Here is a 21,449-nt window from a genome sequence, read left to right on the forward strand (position 1 = left end):
ACCAACTGGGTCTGGTACCAAACCTAGCAATTATGGAGCTTCCATAATCCAACATTCTAAGTATTTCATTTACTTAATAACCCTTACATGGCACCCTTATGAGCCATAAACTGTTTTAAGCTCTATTATTCATAATAATTTCTAGTTATTAAAAATAACTAGAATTAATATTACTCTAGTTATGATAATCCTCTGTGGTATGTATAGACTACTATAAACTATATTTGTCAGATGAGGAGACTGAAACAAAAAGATCAAGAAGTTTGTCTAAACTCACACAGCTAGTAAGTGACCAAACTGGAATTTCAGTGCAAGAAATCTGGCTCTGCTGCCATACCTAAATCCCATTAAGCTGCCAGGCATGGTGGCGCACACTTGTAATCCCCGCACTTGGTGGGTGGAGACAGGAGGATCGCGCAGGTTCGAAGCCAGCTGCGCTGGCTTAAGAGACCCTGTTTCAAAATAAAAGTATAAAATAGGTCTGGGAATGTACCCTGGAGATAGAAGGGTTTCCAGGAACCCCAGTACCACCACTAAAAATAATAATAATAATAATAATAATAATAATAGTAGTAGTAGTAGTAATAATAAATCCGACTAAGCTACCTTTCCTTATGCTTAATGTACTTCTTGTTCCCCTATTGCTGTTTATAAGCAACAGTCCTGTTGCTAATGAAACTTCTATAGTTATCTAGGCAGGAAAAATCAGTAAATTTAGGAAGAACCCCATTTTCTTTATTCATTTTACATGTGGTGATTATTTGTTAGCTACTGATATGCCAGACCCTGTGGTATGTACAAAAAAAAACTGAAATGAATAGAGTATATTCCTGTACCCGAAAAGTCAGCAGGCAGGCATGCAAACAAGTATTTACAATACAGATTATTATCTCTAATAAGTGACTTCCGTCTTTCCAACTGTTCCACTAAGTAAATCTACTATGTTATAATATGAAGATCTTAAATCAATATTCCTCTTAATCTTCTCTCAGACTATCACCCTAGTCTATGACTCCCAACTTTATACAACCTAGAACCCATCTATTATTATTTCAACTGCTCAATGTATAGCGTCCCCAATGACTTCATCTTCTACTCACCCCAAAATTATCTTAATTTTCTTCAATCACAGAGTAACTTATAAGCTTTTTAGTTTTAGTGATAATAATTATTGAATCCAGGAGTGTTCTACCTCTGAGCTACATCCCAGACCCTGTTGAAACAACAAGGTCTCACTAGGTTGCTAAGGCTGTCTTCGAACCTGCGATCCTTCTGTGTCAGCCTCTCGAGTACTGGGATTACAGGCATGTACCACCATGCCTGGCTTCAACCTATTAGCTTTATTTGCTCTTGTATATACACTACTGAGCACAACTGGAAGTAATTTTGCATTTTTGTAAAATGAAGTCACTTATGCACATAAGAGTTCAATATTACAATTCTTTAATGCATCTTTATGCTATGTCAAATCTTCATTAAATTCTTTACCTATCAACCTCATTATTCCTTAATATTCCTTAGTATATTTCCTACTAATTTGCTTTAATATTCTTTTACTGATACCTTATAGTCTCACATCATAATGTAAATCATGTTGACACTGACATACATTCACATAGCACTCGATATACCCCCACTTTTGCACCCCCCCATCCCAATACAAAGTACTGAGATTTACACGGGTATTTTCACATATCCACGCATAGTCAGTAATACTGATTCTGTTAATGCCATCTCACATTAATTCTTGTTTTAATTTCCTGTGGTAGTCTTGCTGAGGAAGTTTCTACCTGTGCCTATATATTGGAGTTTTGAATCTATGCCCTCCTCTAGTAGCTTCACAGTCTCTGGTCTAGCTTCCAGGTCTTTGACCCATTTCAAGTTGACTCCTATGCAGGGTGAGAAGTAAGGATTTAGTTCCATTTTTCTGCAAATTGATAACCAGTTTTCCCAGCACCATTTGTTGAAGAGGCTTCCTCCAATGAATGTGTCTGGCATCTTTGTCAAAAACCAAGTGGCTATAATTGGATTTTTGTGGATTTGTTTCTGTAGATTCTATATTTTTCTGCTGGTCTATGTGTCTGTTATTGTGCCAATACCTTGCTATTTATGTAACTATATCTCTGTAATATAATTTGAAGTCAGGAATTGTGATGCACTGTGCATTTTTCTTATTGCTAGTAATTGCTTTGGCTATTCTTGGTCTTTTGTTTCTGCATATGAAATTTATGACTAGCCAGGCGTGGTGGCGCATGCTTGTAATCCCCGTGCTTGGAAGGCTGAGACAGGAGGATCATGAAGGTTCGAAGCCAGCCTCAGCTACTTAGTGAGGCTCTCAGCAACTTAGTGAGACCCTGTTTCCAAATAAAAATAAAATAGATCTGGGAGTATAGCCTGGAGGTAGAAAGCCTCTGGGTTCCACCCCAAGTACCACCAAAAAAAAAAAAAAGAGAGAGAGAGAAATTTATGACTGATTAGTCTAGGTTTGTAAAGAATGTCATTGATATTTTTATATAAATTGCATTAATTCTGTAGATCACTTTTGAAGAATGGCCATTTTGATAATATTTATTCTGCCTATCCATTAGGAAAGGCGATCAAGATCTTCAATTTCTTTCATAGTGTTTTATAATTTTTATTGTAGAGCTCTTTTATCTCCTCGGTTAGTTTTATTTCTAGGTATTTTATTGGTTTTGAGGTTACTGTGAATAGAGGTGTTTTCTGGATTTCTTTCTCAGATTCATGGTTGGTAATAGAAAAGCTACTGAATATTTAGGTTGGTTTTGGATACTGCTACTTTGCTGAATTTGATAATCAGCTCTAGTAGTCTTTTAGTTGAGGTTTTTGGATCTTCTAAATATAAGATCATGTCATTTGCAAATAAAGATTCTTTTAATTAATCTTTTTTGTGCTTTTATTTGTGCATTATAGTCTCACATCATAGTGTAAATCTTGTTGACAATGACATATATGCACAGGTTCTTGATTCCCCCCCATTTCCCTCCCTTCCAATATGAAGTACCCATATTGAGAGACTCCAGATGATGCATAGAAATCTCAGGGGAGCCAGGGAGGAGATATAAGGGTAGGGGTGGAGGAAGACTTAGTTTCATTAATAGAAATAATTATTCTTTTCATATCTTAATTCATTTGATATTCTTCACTTGTTTTATTGCTCTGGTAAAAGACTCAAGGACTTTACTGAAAAGGAGTAGCGACAGTGAGCATTATGTCTTGCTCCTGATTTTAAAGAGAATTCTCACAGTTTTACTTTAATATAATTTTGGCTTTGGGTTTATTGTATATCACCTTAATGATGTTTAGGTACATTCCTTCTATTATAATTTTCTATAGTATTCTTAACATGAATGGTGTTGGATTTTGTCAATGCTTTTTCAGCATTCATTTAGATGATCATGTGATTTTTTGTCCTTAGTTCTATTTATGTAGTGAATAGTATGCATTGATTTGCATATGTTGAATCAGCCTTGCTTTCCTGGGATGAAACCAACTTGACCATGGTATAAAATTTTCTTGATGTGATTTGTTTTTGTTTTGGGAGAGGGGTTGTTGGTACTGGGGTCCCTGGAAACCCTTCTACCTCTGGACTACACTCTCAGACCTATTTTTATACTTTTTTAAATTTGGAAACAGGATTTCTTAAGCCAGCAAGTCTGGCTTCAAACCTGCGCGATCCTCCTGTCTCTGCCTCACAAGCACAGGGATTACAAGTGTGCACCACCATGTCTGACACTCTTGATGTGATTTTAAGGTGCATGGATAGTATCTTGTTTAGAATTTTTCATCTATGTTCATCACTGATATTGGTCTGAAGTTTTATTTTCTTGCAATATCTTTATTTGGTTTTGGTATGAAAGAGATACTGGCTTCATAAAAGGAGTTTGGAAGAATTCCATCTCTTTTGATCTCACAAAATAACTTGTGAAGTATTAGATTTCATTTTTCTTTAAAGGTTTTGTAAAATTCAGCTGAAAATTTTTGTCCTGGGCTTTTCTTTCATGGCAGACTTTTTAATGCTGTTTCCATCTCTTTGCTTGTTAATGGTATGTTTGGATTTTCTATATCTTCTTGATTCAATTTAGGTAGGTTGTTTGTGTCTTGAAATCTATCCATTTCATTCATGTGTTCCAGTTTATTGGAGTATAAATTTTCAAAATAGATTCTGATGATTTCCCCATTGTCTTCAGTGATGTCTCCTTTTGCATTTCTGATTTTAATAATTATGTTGGTTCTCTCTTTCTTTTGGTTAGGTTAGCTAGGGGTTGGTCTGTCAATCTTTTTATAGAACCAACTTTTTGTTTTGTTGATCCTTTGTATTTGATGTTGTTTTTCTCTACTTCATTGATTCCTGCTGATTTTAATTATCTCCTGCCTTCTACTAGTTTGAGGATTAGGCTGTTCCTGTTTTTCTATGTCTTTGAGGTGTGTCATTAGGTTGTTAATTGGTGAATTTCTGTTTTTCTTATGAGGGCACTCAGTGGAATAAATTTTCCTCTTAATACCACCTTCAAAGTGTCCCATAGATTTTGATACATTGTGTCTCTGATTGGTTGAGATGGCCAGGACCAAACTCCATATGGCCAGAAACTATTTTGTTTTGTTCAGAGCCTGCATCCTTCTAGTTGGGATTTTTTTTCAGTACTGGGGATGAAACCCAGGTCATTATGCCTCTGAGCTACACCCCCAGCCCTAGTTTTTTAGTATTTTTATTTATTTATTTATTTATTTATTTATTTATTGGTGGAACTGGGGGTGAAACCCAGGGGCTTTCTACCTCCAGGCTATACTCCCAAACATATTTTATATTTTATATGGAAACAGGGTCTCAATAAGTTGCTGAGAGCCTCACTAAGTAGCTGAGGCTGGCTTCGAACCTGTGCAATCCTCCTGTCTCAGCCTCCCAAGCGCGGGAATTACAAGCATATGCCACCATGCCTGGCATATTTTTATTTTTGAAACAGGGTCTCACTGAATTATGATGTGCCTTGCTAAGTAGTTGAGACTGTCCACAAACCACAATCCTCTGGTCTCAGCCTCCTGGATGCTGGGATTACAAGCGTGAGCCACCACACCTGGCTCCTGGTTGGGATTTAATGCCCTACAAACACCACCACTACTCTGCTGATTGTGAGCCCATGGAACTGCAAAGCACTGACCTGTAGCCAATAGGTTTAAGATCATCAAGGCCAGAAACTGCTATATTCCAAGTTTATGGGACAGTTCACTGAGCTTTGATAGCCCCTGAGACACCACCCCTGGTCTATTTATTACGATCACATGGAGAACTGTCAGTTATGACATGCATGCATGCCAGGCACAAACTCTGCTGGCAGAGAGACTATTGAGTTTCCAGCCTGTAGCTGTTATCAAGTGGAACCCTGCCAGGTTCCTAGCATCCCAATTTTCAGGGCCCAAAGTCTGGCAGAAAGAGACCCTAACATTTCTAACCCTGGGGCTTGGGTGGCTAAGCTATTTATCCCAAGGGACAACACTGCTACTCTGGGAGACTGCAATCACATGAGCTCTTGTTAGTCTCTATTGTTGGTGCTTGTAGCACTCAAACATGGCCAAGTACAAGTTTGTTGTTTTTCAAGCCTGCAACTCGGTAGGCTGTTATTTTCCCCCACAGACAGCACAACTGTTTGTCCTGTGGTGATTCCAGGAGATCCTGTAAGGGCTAGGAAAACTGCAACTCTAGTATCTTCCCACCTGAATGTCTCAGCCTCCCCAAATGCTGGTATTACAAGCATGTGACACCTCACCTGCCTTTAGTCTTTTTATCTTTGAAACAGAGTCTCACTGAGTTGCAAAGTGTCTGGATAAGTAGCTGAGGCTGTCTGGGAACCCCGATCCTCCGGCCTCAGCCTACCAAATGCTGGGATTACAAGCATGCACCACCACTCCCGGTTTACATTGTATACTTTAAATATATATAATGTTTGTCAATCATACATCAGTTTTTTTAAAAATGATAAAATATATTCATCTGAGGAGAGAAGATAGAGATGTGAACTGATATAAATCAAACGAGACAGGCCAAGCGTGGTGGTGCAGGTTTGTAATCCCAGCACTCAGGAGACTGAAACCAGAGGATTGCAGTTCGTGGACAGTCTCAGCTACTTAGCGAGGCCCTTCACAACTCAGTGAGACCCTGTTTTGAAAAATAAAAAGACAACAAGTTAGGTCTGGGAGTGCAGCTCGGAGGTAGAATGCCCCTGAGTTCTAGCCCCAGTACCACAAAAAAAAATAAAAATAAAAAATAAATTTAAAAAGACTAAAAAATAGGGTTGGGGATGTGTTTCAGAGGTACAGCTCCCCTGAGTTCCATCCCCAGTACTGCAAAAAAAAAAGAAAAAGAAAGAAAGAAAGAAAGAAAAAGAAAAGAGGAAAAGGAAGGAAAGAAAGAAAGAAGAAAGAAGAAAAAAGAAACAGGACAAGGAACAGAGGGATTGCCATCTGTTATTCTGCACTTTAAGAATTTGAAAGTAATACACAAGGGTCAGAGCAACAAATATAAACTTTTTTTTTTTTTGGTGGTACTGGGGTTCCTGGAAACTCTTCTACCTCCAGGCTACACTCCCAGACCTATTTTTATATTTTTATTTGGAAACAGGATCTCTTAAGCCAGTGCGGCTGGCTTCGAACCTGTGCGATCCTCCTGTCTCCGCCTCCCAAGCATGGGGATTACAAGTGTGTGCCACCACGCCCAGTAAAAAATGAACTTTTTAATGACAAGCATTTATAATGTCTACCGAAAAAATAAGATAGTTAGCTAGGGACACTAAAAATATTCCATGGAAATAATTTTATAATATGATTTTATTTTCCAGAGTATGGTTGGGAACAGGGCATGATAAGGAGGAAGTCAAGGAGCTGAAGATTTTGATGACAGAGTACTGTGTGGTGAATTATGGAATGTAACCTGCATTAAGAAAGATAAAGGATAGACATGGTGACACACCTGCAATCTCAGTACTTAAGAAGCTGAGACAGGAGGATGGTGGGTTCTAGGATACCCTCAGCAAGTAGTGAGGCTCTCATCAACCTAGCAAGATCCTGTTTCAAAATAAATAAGATAAAATAAGAGTGGGTGTGTAGCTTGGAGGTATAATGCCCCTGGGATTAATCCCCAGTACCACAAAAAGAGGAGAGAGAGAGGAGAAGGAGATGGAGGAGGAAGAGGAAATAGAAGAAGGAGAAAGTGAGCTAATACACTAATAAAAAAAGGAGTTCGAGAACTGGAATGACATGAAAAGGTTAAATAAAAACATGGATGATCAGAGTCAAGGAAGCAAGATGATGTGGGCTAAAATATTAGATGTCATATGATAGATGTTAAATTATGCAGATGATAGGAAGAATTAGAGAAAAGAAAAAACCTAGATGCTAAGGTGCTCCATTATTCTGGGAAAAAATGGGCTAAAGATCAGTAGATGAAAAAGTAAGTGTAGGGTGAATTTGTTCCAACCACCACCCCCATACCACTCTTGAATGGCATGGGGCTGTCACTGTCTTCTGTATTTCTCTCTTTTTAATAAATGCCTTTAAATCTTAAAAAAAAATAAAATGTAAGTGTAGAGAGGATTTATACAAATTGAAATTGAAGCAATTTTCTTTTTTTTTTGAGGGGGGGTAGTACTGGGGATCCTGGAAGCCCTTCTACCTCCGGGCTACACTCCCAGACCTATTTTTACATTTTTATTTGGAAACAGGGTCTCCTAAGCCAGTGTGTGCAGCTGGCTTCGAACCTGCGTGATCCTCCTGTCTCCGCCTCCCAAGCGCAGGGATTACAAGTGTGTGCCACCACGCCCAGCCAAAGCAATATTTAAACAAAAGTGAAGAGCCATAATCCAGTATTGTTGATGGGTAAATACAAACCTTCCTTTTCCTGCAGCATCTGCCTGGAAATAGGGGGTTTATGGAAGTTAAACAAAGATCCCTTAAACTGCATCAGATTAAAAGGAGCTATTAAATATAACTAGTACATTCAGTAGCTCCTTTGGATAATAATTGTATTATCAGTAATACATTCGGTAGCTCCTTTGGATAATAATTCAGTTGAAATTTTCCATGCATGTTTCTCATTATTATTATTTCCAGTGTTATATCTAAGGATATATGCTGACATTTTGGATTTAAATAAATGACCTTAGGACATAAAATTATATTAAACCAGAATTATTTTAGTACATTTTAGTATTGAAATAGCTAGAGTTATTTTCCCTTCTCCGTCCTTCCATATTTTTACAACAAAAATGCACAACATATTCACCTATAAAATATAGTAAACTGTACATATCCTTTTTCTCTCTAGGGTGATTCTGGTGGACCACTAGTTAGTGAAGATTCTGAAGGCATCTGGTTCCTTGCTGGTATTGTGAGCTGGGGAGATGAGTGTGCTCTTCCAAACAAGCCTGGTGTCTATACTCGAGTAACATACTATCGAGACTGGATCATGACCAAAACTGGCCTCTAGTAACAAAGTTCTTTGTAGATAAAGCTCAAAGATTATGTGTTTGTTAAATATGTTTGTAATTCCAAGGCCACATTTAATTTAGATATTACCTCATCTTACAAAAACATAATGCAAATTTAAACACATAAGATTTAGAACAATGAAAACTTGTTTATTAGACTTTGACAAAAATTTAGTGAGACTATGAACCAGAACACATGATTTTTCTTTTTACTCCTTTTCAGATTGAAAATAAATATGACTTCAGTTTATTAAGGAAATATTTCTGCTGACCAGCACATCTAGATCTTTTGGGAAATAATTGAGTAGGGGTAGTAATACACTCCCTTTTGAGAATATAAACACTACTCTGCTGGCAAGCACCTGGATTCCATAGGGTCAATATACTTGTAAGTTGTAGGCTAGTAAATTGTAGTAATGCTTCCTATAGAATTACTCATAAAAAAATCTATCTACTTGCTTTCTTCCTGGCTTTATGCCAAAGTCTATCCATTACCTATTTGTGACTTACTCATCTTAAGTGACAGAAAACAAAAAGAAAATCCCATGGGGTGAATTTAATAGCCCACAGTTATTATTCATTTATCCTCATTCATTTTGAGTGTGAAAAGGAGTTCAGTAGATGGATCTCAGATATGAACTCAATTGTAACATAAGCTTCAGGCATATGGGCTGTTTTAATATGCTTGAATATGCTAGGCAAATAAGGCCATAATATATATCACCAGACTCTTAAAATTCCTCAATAATACAAATTATCAACCAGAATAAATAATATGGAGAGTAATATTGAAATTTTGCCTCCACTTCACTCTTTTTTTCCCATACAGAAACATCCTAGCTGAGGGCATAGCTGTTCACAATGTACTGTTATGCCAAGTCAGGAGGTCAGTTGCCATTTATCCAAAACATTGTCTTATATGGGTGCTTTCTCAGATGGTAGTCTATCAGTATCTCTATGGAAGTTTATCTTTCTCTTTTTCACTACTAACAATTTACATCTACCAGTAATAATCTTCATCATGATATAAATTTTTTTATATAACACCCCTTCAAATTGCATTGATAATAATAACTAATATTTATTGACTCCTTGCTATGTACCAGGCACGCCCTATGTGTATTATTACATTGAACACACACAATACCAGGAGAACTGCCCCTTTGAATCTCAATTCTATATGTAAGGAAACTAAGGTATAGAGAAGTCAACAGTTTCTGAAGACTAGAGAGTTTATGATAACTAAGCTGGGATTCAAAATTAGAAAATTGCATCCCAGAGTTTGCACTTTTAACAATTATGTTATGTAATGTGATATGATTATAACAAGGCTCTACCCCGTATAATATTCTATGTAACATTTGTCTGATACTGTGTGCATAAATTACTACAGTAGCTCTAATAAGTGCTTTTAAAATACTTTGATGTATCTTGTTACATATCCATAAGAATGAGTATTTCTTTAATTTCATGTTTTAGAAATTAAGTATAAAATAAACAAAACTATGTGCAATTGGTGAAGACTGGCCTATCTTGGATCCAAGTAACATTACTGTAACTAACAAAGAGAGACTGCTGATTGTCAAATCCTCTGGTTTGGTAGGAGCATTTCCAAAAAAAATGGATGTATTTGTAAATAACAGTTATCTACTATACAATGCAAAATGTGCTACTCTCTAAGTAAATACAATATTATTAAAATCATGTAATCTCACAGTAAACAGATTCTATATGTTCATGTATTAAATTGTAAGCCACAGATTTTGCATTTTATGCACATTCTGCTATATTAGAAAAAAAGCAATATTGACTAGTGGCTTAAGCCACCAATACTCCTCCTTATCCAATTTCTTTATGTATGAAAAGCAAATAAAATTCTTATGAGAAGAAAGTACAAAATATTTTATTTTTGATTTAGAAAATAATTCAACATGACAACAGATATGTTTGGTTAGCAAATTTTTAGATAAGGCTGGTTAAAACAAAAAAAAAAAAGTATGATGATATACTGTATAATAATAGATTCCCTTTTCCTCTCTAAAAGTCAAAACAGTAAGTAATAACAGTAATAATGGTGTCTACCACCTGGGCACCAGTGTCATAACTACTGAGTCTCTTCAAATTTGAGCGTTGCTATAAATAATTTCTAGAAAGAGTTCATGATGAGAACATAAGCAAAAGAATGAAATTGGACCCTTATCTTGCTCTATACACAAAACTAACTCAAAATTAAAGAGCTAAAATGCTTCTGCACTGCAAATAAAACAATAAAAAATGCAAAGGCAACCCATAAAATAGGAGAAAATGTTTGCAAACCATATATCTAGTAAGGGTATAATAACCATATACTAAAATATATAAAGAATTCACATAACTCTATACCAAAAATGAAAAATACCACAACTTTAAAATGGACAAGTGGCCTGCTAACATTTTTACAAAGTCAACCTACATAGAGATGCTCAACAACACAAATCATCACAGAAATGAAAAGTAAAACCACAAGGAGTTATCACTTCATATCTGTTATGATGGCTAGTACCAAAAATGCAAGAGATAACAAATGTTAGCAAGAGTCAGGTGGGGGGGGGGACCCTTGTACACTAGTAGGCATGTAAATTGATACAGTCATCATGGAAAACAATATGAAGATTTTCAAAGAAATTTAAAATAGAGCTACCATCTGATCCAGCAATTTTACTACTGGGTAAATATACAAAGAAAATGAAATCAGTATCTCAAAGAGAATCTGCACCCAATTTTTACTGCAACATTATTAACATTATCCCAAATATAGAAATAATATAAATGTCCACCAACAGGTAAATGGATTAAAAGTATTGTATACACAAAATGGAATATTATTCAGCCATATAAAAGAAGGAAATACCCTAGAGAATATTGTTCTAAGTGGAATAAGTCAAAGAAACAGTCAAAAATAAATACTGAGACTTCTGGGAAGATGGCGACCAAAAAAAGCAATGTTTATGAGTCCTGCTAATACTAGATCTCTATTGCCACAAAATCAGCACTTTTCATAACCAGAAAACACTACCAGCAAAGAAATAAAAAATGTAAACACAAGGGACAGAGAAAAAGAAGACTAGAAGAACAACCAGAGACCAGAAAAGAAACCAGCCTGCACTGTGGCACCAGAGCTGCACCAGCGCCATCTTATCTCACAGCACCAGGCTCCAGAGAGGAAAGGTAAACAAGGAGCTGAAGTGAGCAGCTGCAGATCATTCTGGTATAATTCAGCAGTTCTTTCAGCGTAAAGAACATCTAAAGCTCCCAGTGGACAAACTCATCACGCTTTCCAGGGACTCAGAACGGAGCTCAAAACCAGAAAAGAAATATGCCAGCCTCACGGCCAAGGGCATGACAACAGCCCCATATTGCCAGCAGTGGTGGCAAGTTCACCCCGCCCACAACAGCTCTAGATTAGTGCACATGATAACTGTAAGTGAAATTGTGGCCCCAAAAGGGGAAATCCCAGTACTGCACCCCCAGGGATTTGCGCAGCTTTGATAATCTCCCTGGGTCTGAGATTTTGCAGTCCAACCCAGTGAAGGAGTAGCGGTGACAGATACCACACCCTAGTCGCAACTCCCTGTGTGAAAACATCCAGCCCGGCACCCCCATGGTCTCGCACAGCCTCATTAACTCCCTGGGTCTGAGACTTTGCGATACAATCCAGTAAAGGAGTAGTGGAGGCTGAGATTACCACAAACTCGAGATCCAGAGCACCCTAAGTGAAGTTGTGGTGACATGGGGAAAAACCCAGAGAAGACACAACCTTCTGAAATCGTGGAAAAGAGGAACAACAATAGAGTAATGAACACCCACAACCCCATAATATCAGAACCTGATAACACAGAAATTCAGAGATCTCCAGAAGATCAAATCGGGAATATAACTGTAGAAATAATACAGGATCTTCTAAAAGAATTTAGAGAGAGTCTAAAAAAATAAAGGATGCAATCATTGAAGTAAAGGCATCAATTCAAACTATAAAACAATTAGGCCACATGGAGAATAGAATCTTGTTCCTAGAAGATGATCACTCCAAAAACAAATGCATAATTTATAACTTAGAAAAAAAATCAAACAGCAGGAATCTGACATTGAAGAAATATGGGCCCATTTTAAGAGAGCTAACCTAAGAATAATTGAAATAGAGAAGGGAAAAGAAGGTGAAACCAAAGAAATCAATAATCTCTTCAAAGAAATAATAGCAGAAAATTTTCCAAACATTGAGCAAAATGTCAATACACATGTCCAGGAAATTTATAGAACTCCCTTTAGACAGGTTCAGAGAAAAGGTTCCCCATACCACCTAATTGTCAAAATGACCAATGTAGAAGCCAAGCAGAGAATCTTAAAGACAACAAAAACAAAAAGCCAATTGACATTCAGAGGCAAATGAATTAGAATCACTCCAGATTTCCCAAACCAAGTCATGAAAGCCAGAAGGGCTTGGAGTAACATATTCCAAACTCTGAAAGAAAACAACTTCCAGCCAAAAATTTCCTACCCAGCAAAACTATACATCAAATTAGATGGGGAAATAAGAAGCTTCCATGACAAACAGAAACTGAAGGAATTTATGTCTTCAAAACCAGCGCTAGAGAAAATACTCAAAGAGATTAACTACAAAGAAGAAATAGGTAATATACACCAGAACCAGAGAAACAAGTTTTCCATCCAGCAGACAACTAAGCAAAGAAGAATAAACAATATTTCAAACAGAAATAAAATCTTAACATGTTAAGAATTAAAAGTTATCTCTCAATAATCACACTGACTGTAAATGGCATCAATTCCCCAATAAAAAGACATAAAGTGGCAAAATGGATTAAAAACCAGAATCCATCCATCAGCTGCTTAAAAGAAACACACTTTACAAGTAAAGATAGTAACAAACTCAAGGAAAAGGGCTGGAGCAAAGTAATTCATGTTAAGTAGCAAATGTGAAGTAGTATTTCACTATAGCTTTTATTTGTATTTCCTTAATGAATAGTTATATTATGATAATGATGACTGATATTCATGTGTTTATTGGTCATATAAAAATCTTTGGAGATTCATTATCTATTTTAGTCTTTTACCTATTTCTAAATTACATTGTTTGCTTTTATTGTTGCTAACTTCTAGGATTTCTATTTGGAATATTAATATACCTTCAGATATAGCACTTGGAAATATTTTATCCCATTCTATCAGTAACTTTTAATTCTGTTTACATTGTCTTTGGATATACAATATTTTTCTATTATTCATAAAATTTATTCTTTTGTTGCCTGTGCCTTTGGAATCATATCCAAGAAATCACTGCCAATTTCAATGTTGTGAAGTTTTATGGCCCAGGCTTTCTTCTAAAAGTTTATAGTCTTAAGATTACATTTAGGTCTTTTATCTATTCTGAGTTATTATTTGTGTATGGTGTTAGGTAAGGGCCCAATTTTATTCTTTTTCATGCAGTTATTATTTTTCAACAATATTTAGTGAAAGGATTATTATTTCCTTCACCAAATGTTCTTGGAAACCTTGTCAAAAATAACTTGACCATATATGGAAGAAAAAAAAACATATTAAAGTTAATCAGGAAACCAAGCATGAGAAGGACGGAGGGTGAGGAAAGGGTTATGGATGGGGTAGGGGCTGATTGGGTGATGTGTGCGTGTATATCTCCACAAGTTTTTATCCCATTAAGATGTATGACTACAATGCACCAATAAAAATTTATTTAACAAAAAATTTACAGACCAATATCCTTGATAAACATAGATGCAAAATTCTAAACAAAATACTAGCTATATGCCTTCAAAACCATATCAAGAAAATTGTACACCACAACCAAGTTGGTTTCATCCCAGAAAAGCAAGGCTGGTTCAACATATGCAAATCAATACACATTATTCACCAAATAATTAAAACTAAGAACAAAACCACATGATAATATCAACAGATGCTGAAAAAGCATTTGAAAAAATCCAAAACCCATTCATTTTAAAAAAAACACTGCAAAAAAACTGGAATAGAAGGAATTTATTTCAACATCATTAAGGCAACATACAATAAAACCAAAGCCAACATCATACTGAATGGGAAAAAATGCAAGAATTTTCTCTAAAATTAGGAACAAGACAAGGATGCTCACTATCACCACTCCTTTTCAATATAGTCCTTGAGATTCTTGCCATAGAAATAAAACAAAAGAAGAAAATCAAAGAAATTCAAATAGAGAGAAATTAAACTATCTTTATTTTCAGATGACATAATTCTTTATCTAGAACACCCAAAGAACTCAACCAAATAACTAATAGAGCTGATTAACTAATTCAGCAAAGTTGCAGGATACAAAATATATCCAAAGAAATCAGTTGCTTTTCTATATGCCAACAATAAATCCACAACAAAAAATAAGGAAAACAATTCCATTCACTATATCCTCAAAACCAATAAAATACCTAGGAATAATCCTAACCAAAGATGTAAAAGACCCTGCAATGAAAAGTATAAAATATTAAAGAAATAAATTGAAGAAGACCTTAGAAGATGAAAACATCTTCCTTGCTCATGGATAGGCAGAATAAATATCATCAAAATGGCCTATATGCCAAAAATGATCTATAGATTCAATGCAATTCCTAATAAAATAACAATGACATTCTTCATAGACCTAGAAAAATTAGTCATAAATTTTATGTGGAGAAAGAAAAGACCCAGAATAGCCAAAGAAATTCTCATCAATAAGAACCATGCAGGAGGCATCAATATCCCAGCATTCAAATTATACTATAGAGCAATAGTAGTAAAAAATGACATGGTATTGACACAACAACAGGCATACAGATGAGGGGAACAGAATAGAAGATACAGAAACAAACCCACACACCTATGGTCAATTGATTTTTGACAAAGGTGCCAAACTCATATGCTGGATAAAAGACAACCTTTTCAACAAATGGTACTAGGAGAACTGGCTATTCATGTGTAGAAAGATTAAACTAAATCCTTACCTCTCACCATGCACAGGAATCAACTTGAGATGGATCAAAGATGTAGAAATTAGACCAGAGACTGACATTATTAGAGGAGGGGATAGGCTCAACACAATACATAGGCACAGGGAGTAACTGTGCCTATGTATTGTAACTGTGAGGAAAGAGGAACACTTTTACACTGTTGGTGGGAGTGCAAACTAGTTCAGCCACTATGGAGATCACTATGGAGATTCCTTAGAAAAGTGGGAATGGATCCACAATATGATCCAGCTATACCACTCTTGGGTATCTTTTCAAAGGCATTGAAGTCAGAGAACTACAGTAATATATGCATGCCCATGTTCATAGCAGTACAATTTGTAATAACCAAAATATGTAACCAACCTAGGTCTCCATCAACAGATGAATGGATTGCAAACTTATGGGAAATACACACAATGGAATTCTACTCCACAATAAAGAACAAAATCATGTCATTCGCAAGAAGATGGAAAGACCTGAAGAACATTATGTTAAGTGAGATCAGCCAACCACAGAAAGAGAAGGAACATATATTTTCTCTAATATGCCCAAATGAGAGAGTATTAGGAATACCAGAGGGACTCCAGATAATGGAAAGGTAACCTCAGCAAAGCTAGAATGGAAAGATAGGAGAAGAAGAAGGCCGAGGTTGATTAATGGAAGAGCTACATTTGAATATATGTAAAAGTATGATTGTAGCATCATAACCTGGACACTCATTGTGGAGAGGGGGGGAAAGGGAAGTGGGGGAGAGAGGGCACCAAGCCCAGTCTGAATGTATGCCATTTTCAATATGATTCACATAAAAAGTAAAAAAAAATAAAAATTAAGTCCAGGTTAGCTGACACATCAAACCCATAGAACTGTGACTTAACAGATTTGTTTTGATAGTAACCATACATTTCTGGTAATTTCTTCATACAATGAAAGCCAGTGTGGAATTGCATGCCTATAATTCCAGTACTTATAAGGCTGAGACAGGAGGAGCACAAGTTTGACGCAGCCTCAGCAATTTAGTGAGATCTGTTTCAAAATAAAAAATAAAAGGGGCTGGGAGTGTACCTAAGTGGTACAATGTCCCTGGGTTCCATCCCCAACACACACACACACACACACACACACACACACACACACACCCCTAATACAATTTAACAACCTCCTTAAAAAACAAATAAGAAGCCGGGCGTGGTGGCGCACGCTTGTAATCCCCGCGCTTGGGAGGCGGAGACAGGAGGATCGCGCAGGTTCGAAGCCAGCCGTGCTGGCGTAAGAGACCCTGTTTCAAAAATATAAAATAGGTCTGGGAGTGTAGCCCGGAGGAAGAAGGGCTTCCAGGAACCCCAGTACCACCAAAAATAAAAAAATTAAAAAATAAAAAAAAACAAATAAGAAAAGTAACAAGTTCTTTTGGTGTGCTTCTGCAAATAAAATATATTCTAAGGAAATGAATGTGAATCTTTCACTTTAAATGTTATACCTAATTTACCATGTCTCTTTTTAAAAGTGTATATAGCTTTTAGAATTTGTTCCTAGCCTTTGTAACATTTTGTAAAGAAGTAATTGTCCACATTTTTTCTTCAATTTCTTTGAATTAAACTTGAATAAAAATTATTCTGCTTTACCCATTTCATGGTTGTTATGGGCACATTCTTGCTAAGTTTTATTTTGAGGAAAGGAGAGGGAACAGAAAAAACTAAAGTGGAAGACAGGCGTGGTGGTGCATGCTTGTAATCCCCGCACTTAGGAGGCTGAGACAAGAGGATTACACAGGTTCAAAGCCAACCTGAACTACTTAGTGAGGCTCCCAGCAACTTAGTAAGACCCTGTTTCCAAATAAAATATAAAATAGGTATGGGAGTATATCCTGGAGGTAGAAATAACCTGGGTTCCACTCCCAGTAACACACACACACACACACACACACACACACACACACACACACACCAAAAAAACCTAAAATGGGAAAAGAAAAAAATAAAAAAGAAAAGGGAAAGTAAAAGGGGGGGAGTTAATAATGAAGCTGATTTTTCTCTTTCCATAAATGTAGAAGGCAAAGAGAAACACTTTCATATAACCATAATATTTACCTTGGACATTTTTTGTTTTTTAATTGCTAATCTACACAGGATAGCTTTTCAGGTTTGTAAATCTATTCAGTAGTTTTTTGTTTGTTTGTTTGTTTGTTTGTTTGTGGTTTTTTTGCTTTGCTTTGCTTCAAGTATAACTAGCGCTTATCAGATTAACTGATATATGTAAAGACTTTTTAGTTCTTAAGAAAAATAAACTCTTATAATCAGGAGTGTTTTGTTATAAGAATCCTATTATAGATAATGAAGTACTACTCACTTCATGGTCAAAATCTTAGATATAAAAAGTCTCTTTTGTGGCGCACGCTTGTAATCCCCGCACTTGGGAGGCGGAGACAGGAGGATTTCACAGGTTCAAAGCCAGCAGCGCTGGCTTAAGAGACCCTGTTTCCAAATAAAAAAATATAAAACTAGGTCTGGGTGTGTAGCCCAGAGGTAGAAGGGCTTCCAGGAACCTCAGTACCACCAAAAAAAAAAAAAAAATTTAATATGAAGCCGGGCATGGTGGCGCATGCTTGTAATCCCAGCATTCGGGAGGCTGAGACGAGGATCCCGGTTCATGGACAGCCTCAGCTATTTAGTCAGGCCCTCTGCAACTCACTGAGACCGGGTTTCAAAATAAAGAATAAAAATAATAGGGCAGAGGGTGTAGCTCGGAGGTCAAATGCTCCTGGGTTCCATCCCCAGACACACATAAATAAATAAATAAATAAATAAATAAATAAATAAATAAATAAACTAAAAATAAAAGGTCTCTTTTATTTCATATTCTATGTAAATTTTATTTCATTCTCCCTTAAAATCTCAATACCTGAGGATCCACAATGTAATGTTTCTTTTATGCTTTTATAAATCTTTGGGTTAAAACAATTTTAATGTTATAAACAGTTTATGTTTTAATGGAATTCAAATTTTTCTTTAACTTCTCTGATTTTATTTTATTTCCTTTTTTAGTACTGGGGATTGAACCTCGGGTAATCCTACCTATAAGCTATACCCCCAACAATGTTTTATTTTTATTTTGAAACAGGGTCTTAGTAGTTGCTGAAGGTAGCCTCAAACCCTTGCTTCACCTGTCTCAGCCTCCCAAATACTGGGATGACAGGAGTGTGCCACCACACTTGTTAACCGCAGCCTTGTCCCTGGGAAGACTATGTTGCACAGTGACCTTCCTGGGGGAAGGCCTCATGTTTGGAAGCATCACACTGTTTGGGGACTCCTCTAGCTCTGTTCTTTGCTTGGACTTACATTCTCATCCTTGTCTGCCAGAACTAAAGACCTGTGATTCGGAGTTAGGAAGGCTGAGGCATGGCCTGAGATCTGTCTGATGATGATGGCACTAATAGTAGCTATCAGTTATCAACTTAGAGGTGAGGCTGGCTCTGCAGCTATGGAAGAGTCTTTTGTTAAATACTTGCTGAGTGTTACATGAGGAAAGAGTAAAACTTTCTCAACAAGAACCCAAAGGCACAAGAAACTAACAGGCGAATCAATACATGAGATTACATTGAACTGAAGAGCTTCTGTACAGCAAAGGCAACAATCAAGAACCTCAACCAAGGGCCAACGGAGTGGGAGAAGATCTTTGCCAACTACTCCCCCGATAGAAAACTAATATCTAGACTATACAGAGAATTCAAGAAACTCAGCACTAAGAAAACAAATAGCCCAATCAAAAAATGAGCAAGGAAACTAAATAGACACTTCATGAAAGAAGAAATTCAAATAGCCAATAAATACATGAAAAAATGCTCAACATCATTAGCAATCAGAGAGATGCCAATCAAAACTACCCTGAGATTTCACCTACCTCCAACTAAAAACACAATCATTCAAAACACAAACAACAACAAATGCTGGAGAGGATGTGGAGAAGTGGGAACTCAAATACATTATTGGTGGGATTGCAAATTAGTGCAACCACTTTGGAAAACAGTATGGCGGATCCTCAGACAATGGGAACAAACTTACCATATGATCCAGCAATACCACTTCTGAGTATCTACCCAAAAGAATGGAAACCAAACTACCAAACTAAAGCATGTATCTTTGTAGCTGCACAATTCACCATTTCTGAACTATGGAACCAGCCAAGATGTCCATCAAAAGATGAATGTATTACAAAACTACGGGATATGTACACAATGGAATTTTATTCAGCCATAAAGAAAAACACAATTACATCATTTACAGGGAAATGGATGGAACTGAGGGACATTTTGCTAAGTGAGATTAGTCAGTCACAAAAAATAAGAAATTAGATGCTCCCTCTAATATGTGAACGCTAGGGAGAAAATGAGTCATAGGAGGAACTCTAGATGAAGAAGAAGATACTATAGATGAGCAAATAAGGTGACCTAACTGAGGGGATGGGAGGTGGAAGAGGGAAATTCTCTGATGTACATGATGTACTTTAATAAACATATCAGTATCAGCCACTTAAGCCAAACATGAGAGGGAGGGAGTGGGATGGAATGGGTAAGAACTGGGTAAGGGCTAATTGGGTGATGTGTGCATATATGCCTCCACCATCTTGCATCCCATTAAGATGTATGAATACAATTCACCAATAAAAAAAAATTTTAAAGAAAGAGTTTTAAGGAAGAATAGATTTTCAGTGCTAATTAGAATGGCTTCTTTGATAAGGACTTTGCATATATAATACAAATGATGTGTTGGCTCACAGGAATATAACATTTTATCTTCCCTAGGGGCAGTGTTTCAGTATTCACTATTTAGTGCTTGTGGTGATAGAACATAACTGACAAATGATGATAGTCAACTTAAGTCTGTGCTGTATTTATTCCTAAAAATTGGTAAAAAAAAAATGTTAACACTTTTCTAAACAATATATTTTCCATGATTCATTCTTCTCACTAATTATTCCAAAACAATAAATTTCAGAACCCAAAGGCTCTATTAGAAAATATATCTATATCCTTCAGAAAGCTAAATTCCATGCTGTATAGTATAATATTTTGTCCAACTCTGGAAGTATTCAGAGAAGCCAGTAATTCTGCATATATAGTGATAATCAAGAGGGAGCCCAGGATAGTAGTTAATCTAAGCTGTGTAAGGCTCAGGAGGCAGCCAGTACAGAGAGGAGCTAACAAAGCCCATGAGGTATGTACAGTACACCCATATAACTTTCTATACTACCAGACAAGCTCCTAAAGGTCGGAGGATGTGTTCACTTTTTATCAGCAGTAAAGGCTAAGAGAGTATATATTAAATAATTTTAATTATTTGCTAAATAAATGTATATAAGACATGGTAAATGTATAAATATACCAACAAGAATGAACCATCTGAGTTAAAAGAGCCTCCTGAGTCAAAAGAGCCACATTAAAAGTATGTTTAATACTTTCCCTGCTTTGGTTGTCATGGAAACAAAGTATTTGGTAATTAATCAAGTCAAGCTGGTGATTTAATAAATTCCAGTATTGGTCATACAAATATTGCTAAATTACATTGTCAGCCAATCATCATAAAAGTTAAAACAATGGCACAGAGAAAGATTCTAAATGGTCTCAATGTGAAATGATCAAGTAACATGTAAAGGTATATAAATATTTTTTCTATTATCACACACACATTTATAGTATTTATACAGGTAATCTCTCCAATATCTAGTTCCTCTATTCAGTTTTGTGCAATTATAGTTATTCTAATATTTAGATAATTTTAAAATCTAAGCAATAATTTGAAACTGGTTAGTCATTTTTACTCTAACTTAAGTACAGATTAACTGACCACTAAGGTTGATTAATAAATTTGAATACATCCTAGTTTGTATTAATCAAATTTGTTCTGTTAAGGTATTAATTTAGTGCTTT

At 36.2% G+C, this 21,449-nt stretch overlaps 1 protein-coding gene across 1 annotated transcript in view; it reads left to right on the plus strand.

Annotated features, from left to right (window-relative positions):
• The window catches only part of LOC308264396 (transmembrane protease serine 11C-like), a gene marked incomplete at both ends in the record, with an annotated part of 73,797 nt that extends 65,300 nt beyond the window's left edge, over nucleotides 1-8,497 (plus strand). The window contains one exon of the mRNA XM_080697621.1: nucleotides 8,336-8,497. Coding sequence (XP_080553747.1) covers nucleotides 8,336-8,497 — 162 coding nt within the window. The remainder of the gene's footprint in view (nucleotides 1-8,335) is intronic.
• Nucleotides 8,498-21,449: the final 12,952 nt, after the last annotated feature.

Source organism: Muscardinus avellanarius, assembly GCF_963383645.1.
Source record: "Muscardinus avellanarius genome assembly, chromosome: 6".
NCBI classification, from domain to species: Eukaryota; Metazoa; Chordata; class Mammalia; order Rodentia; family Gliridae; genus Muscardinus; species Muscardinus avellanarius.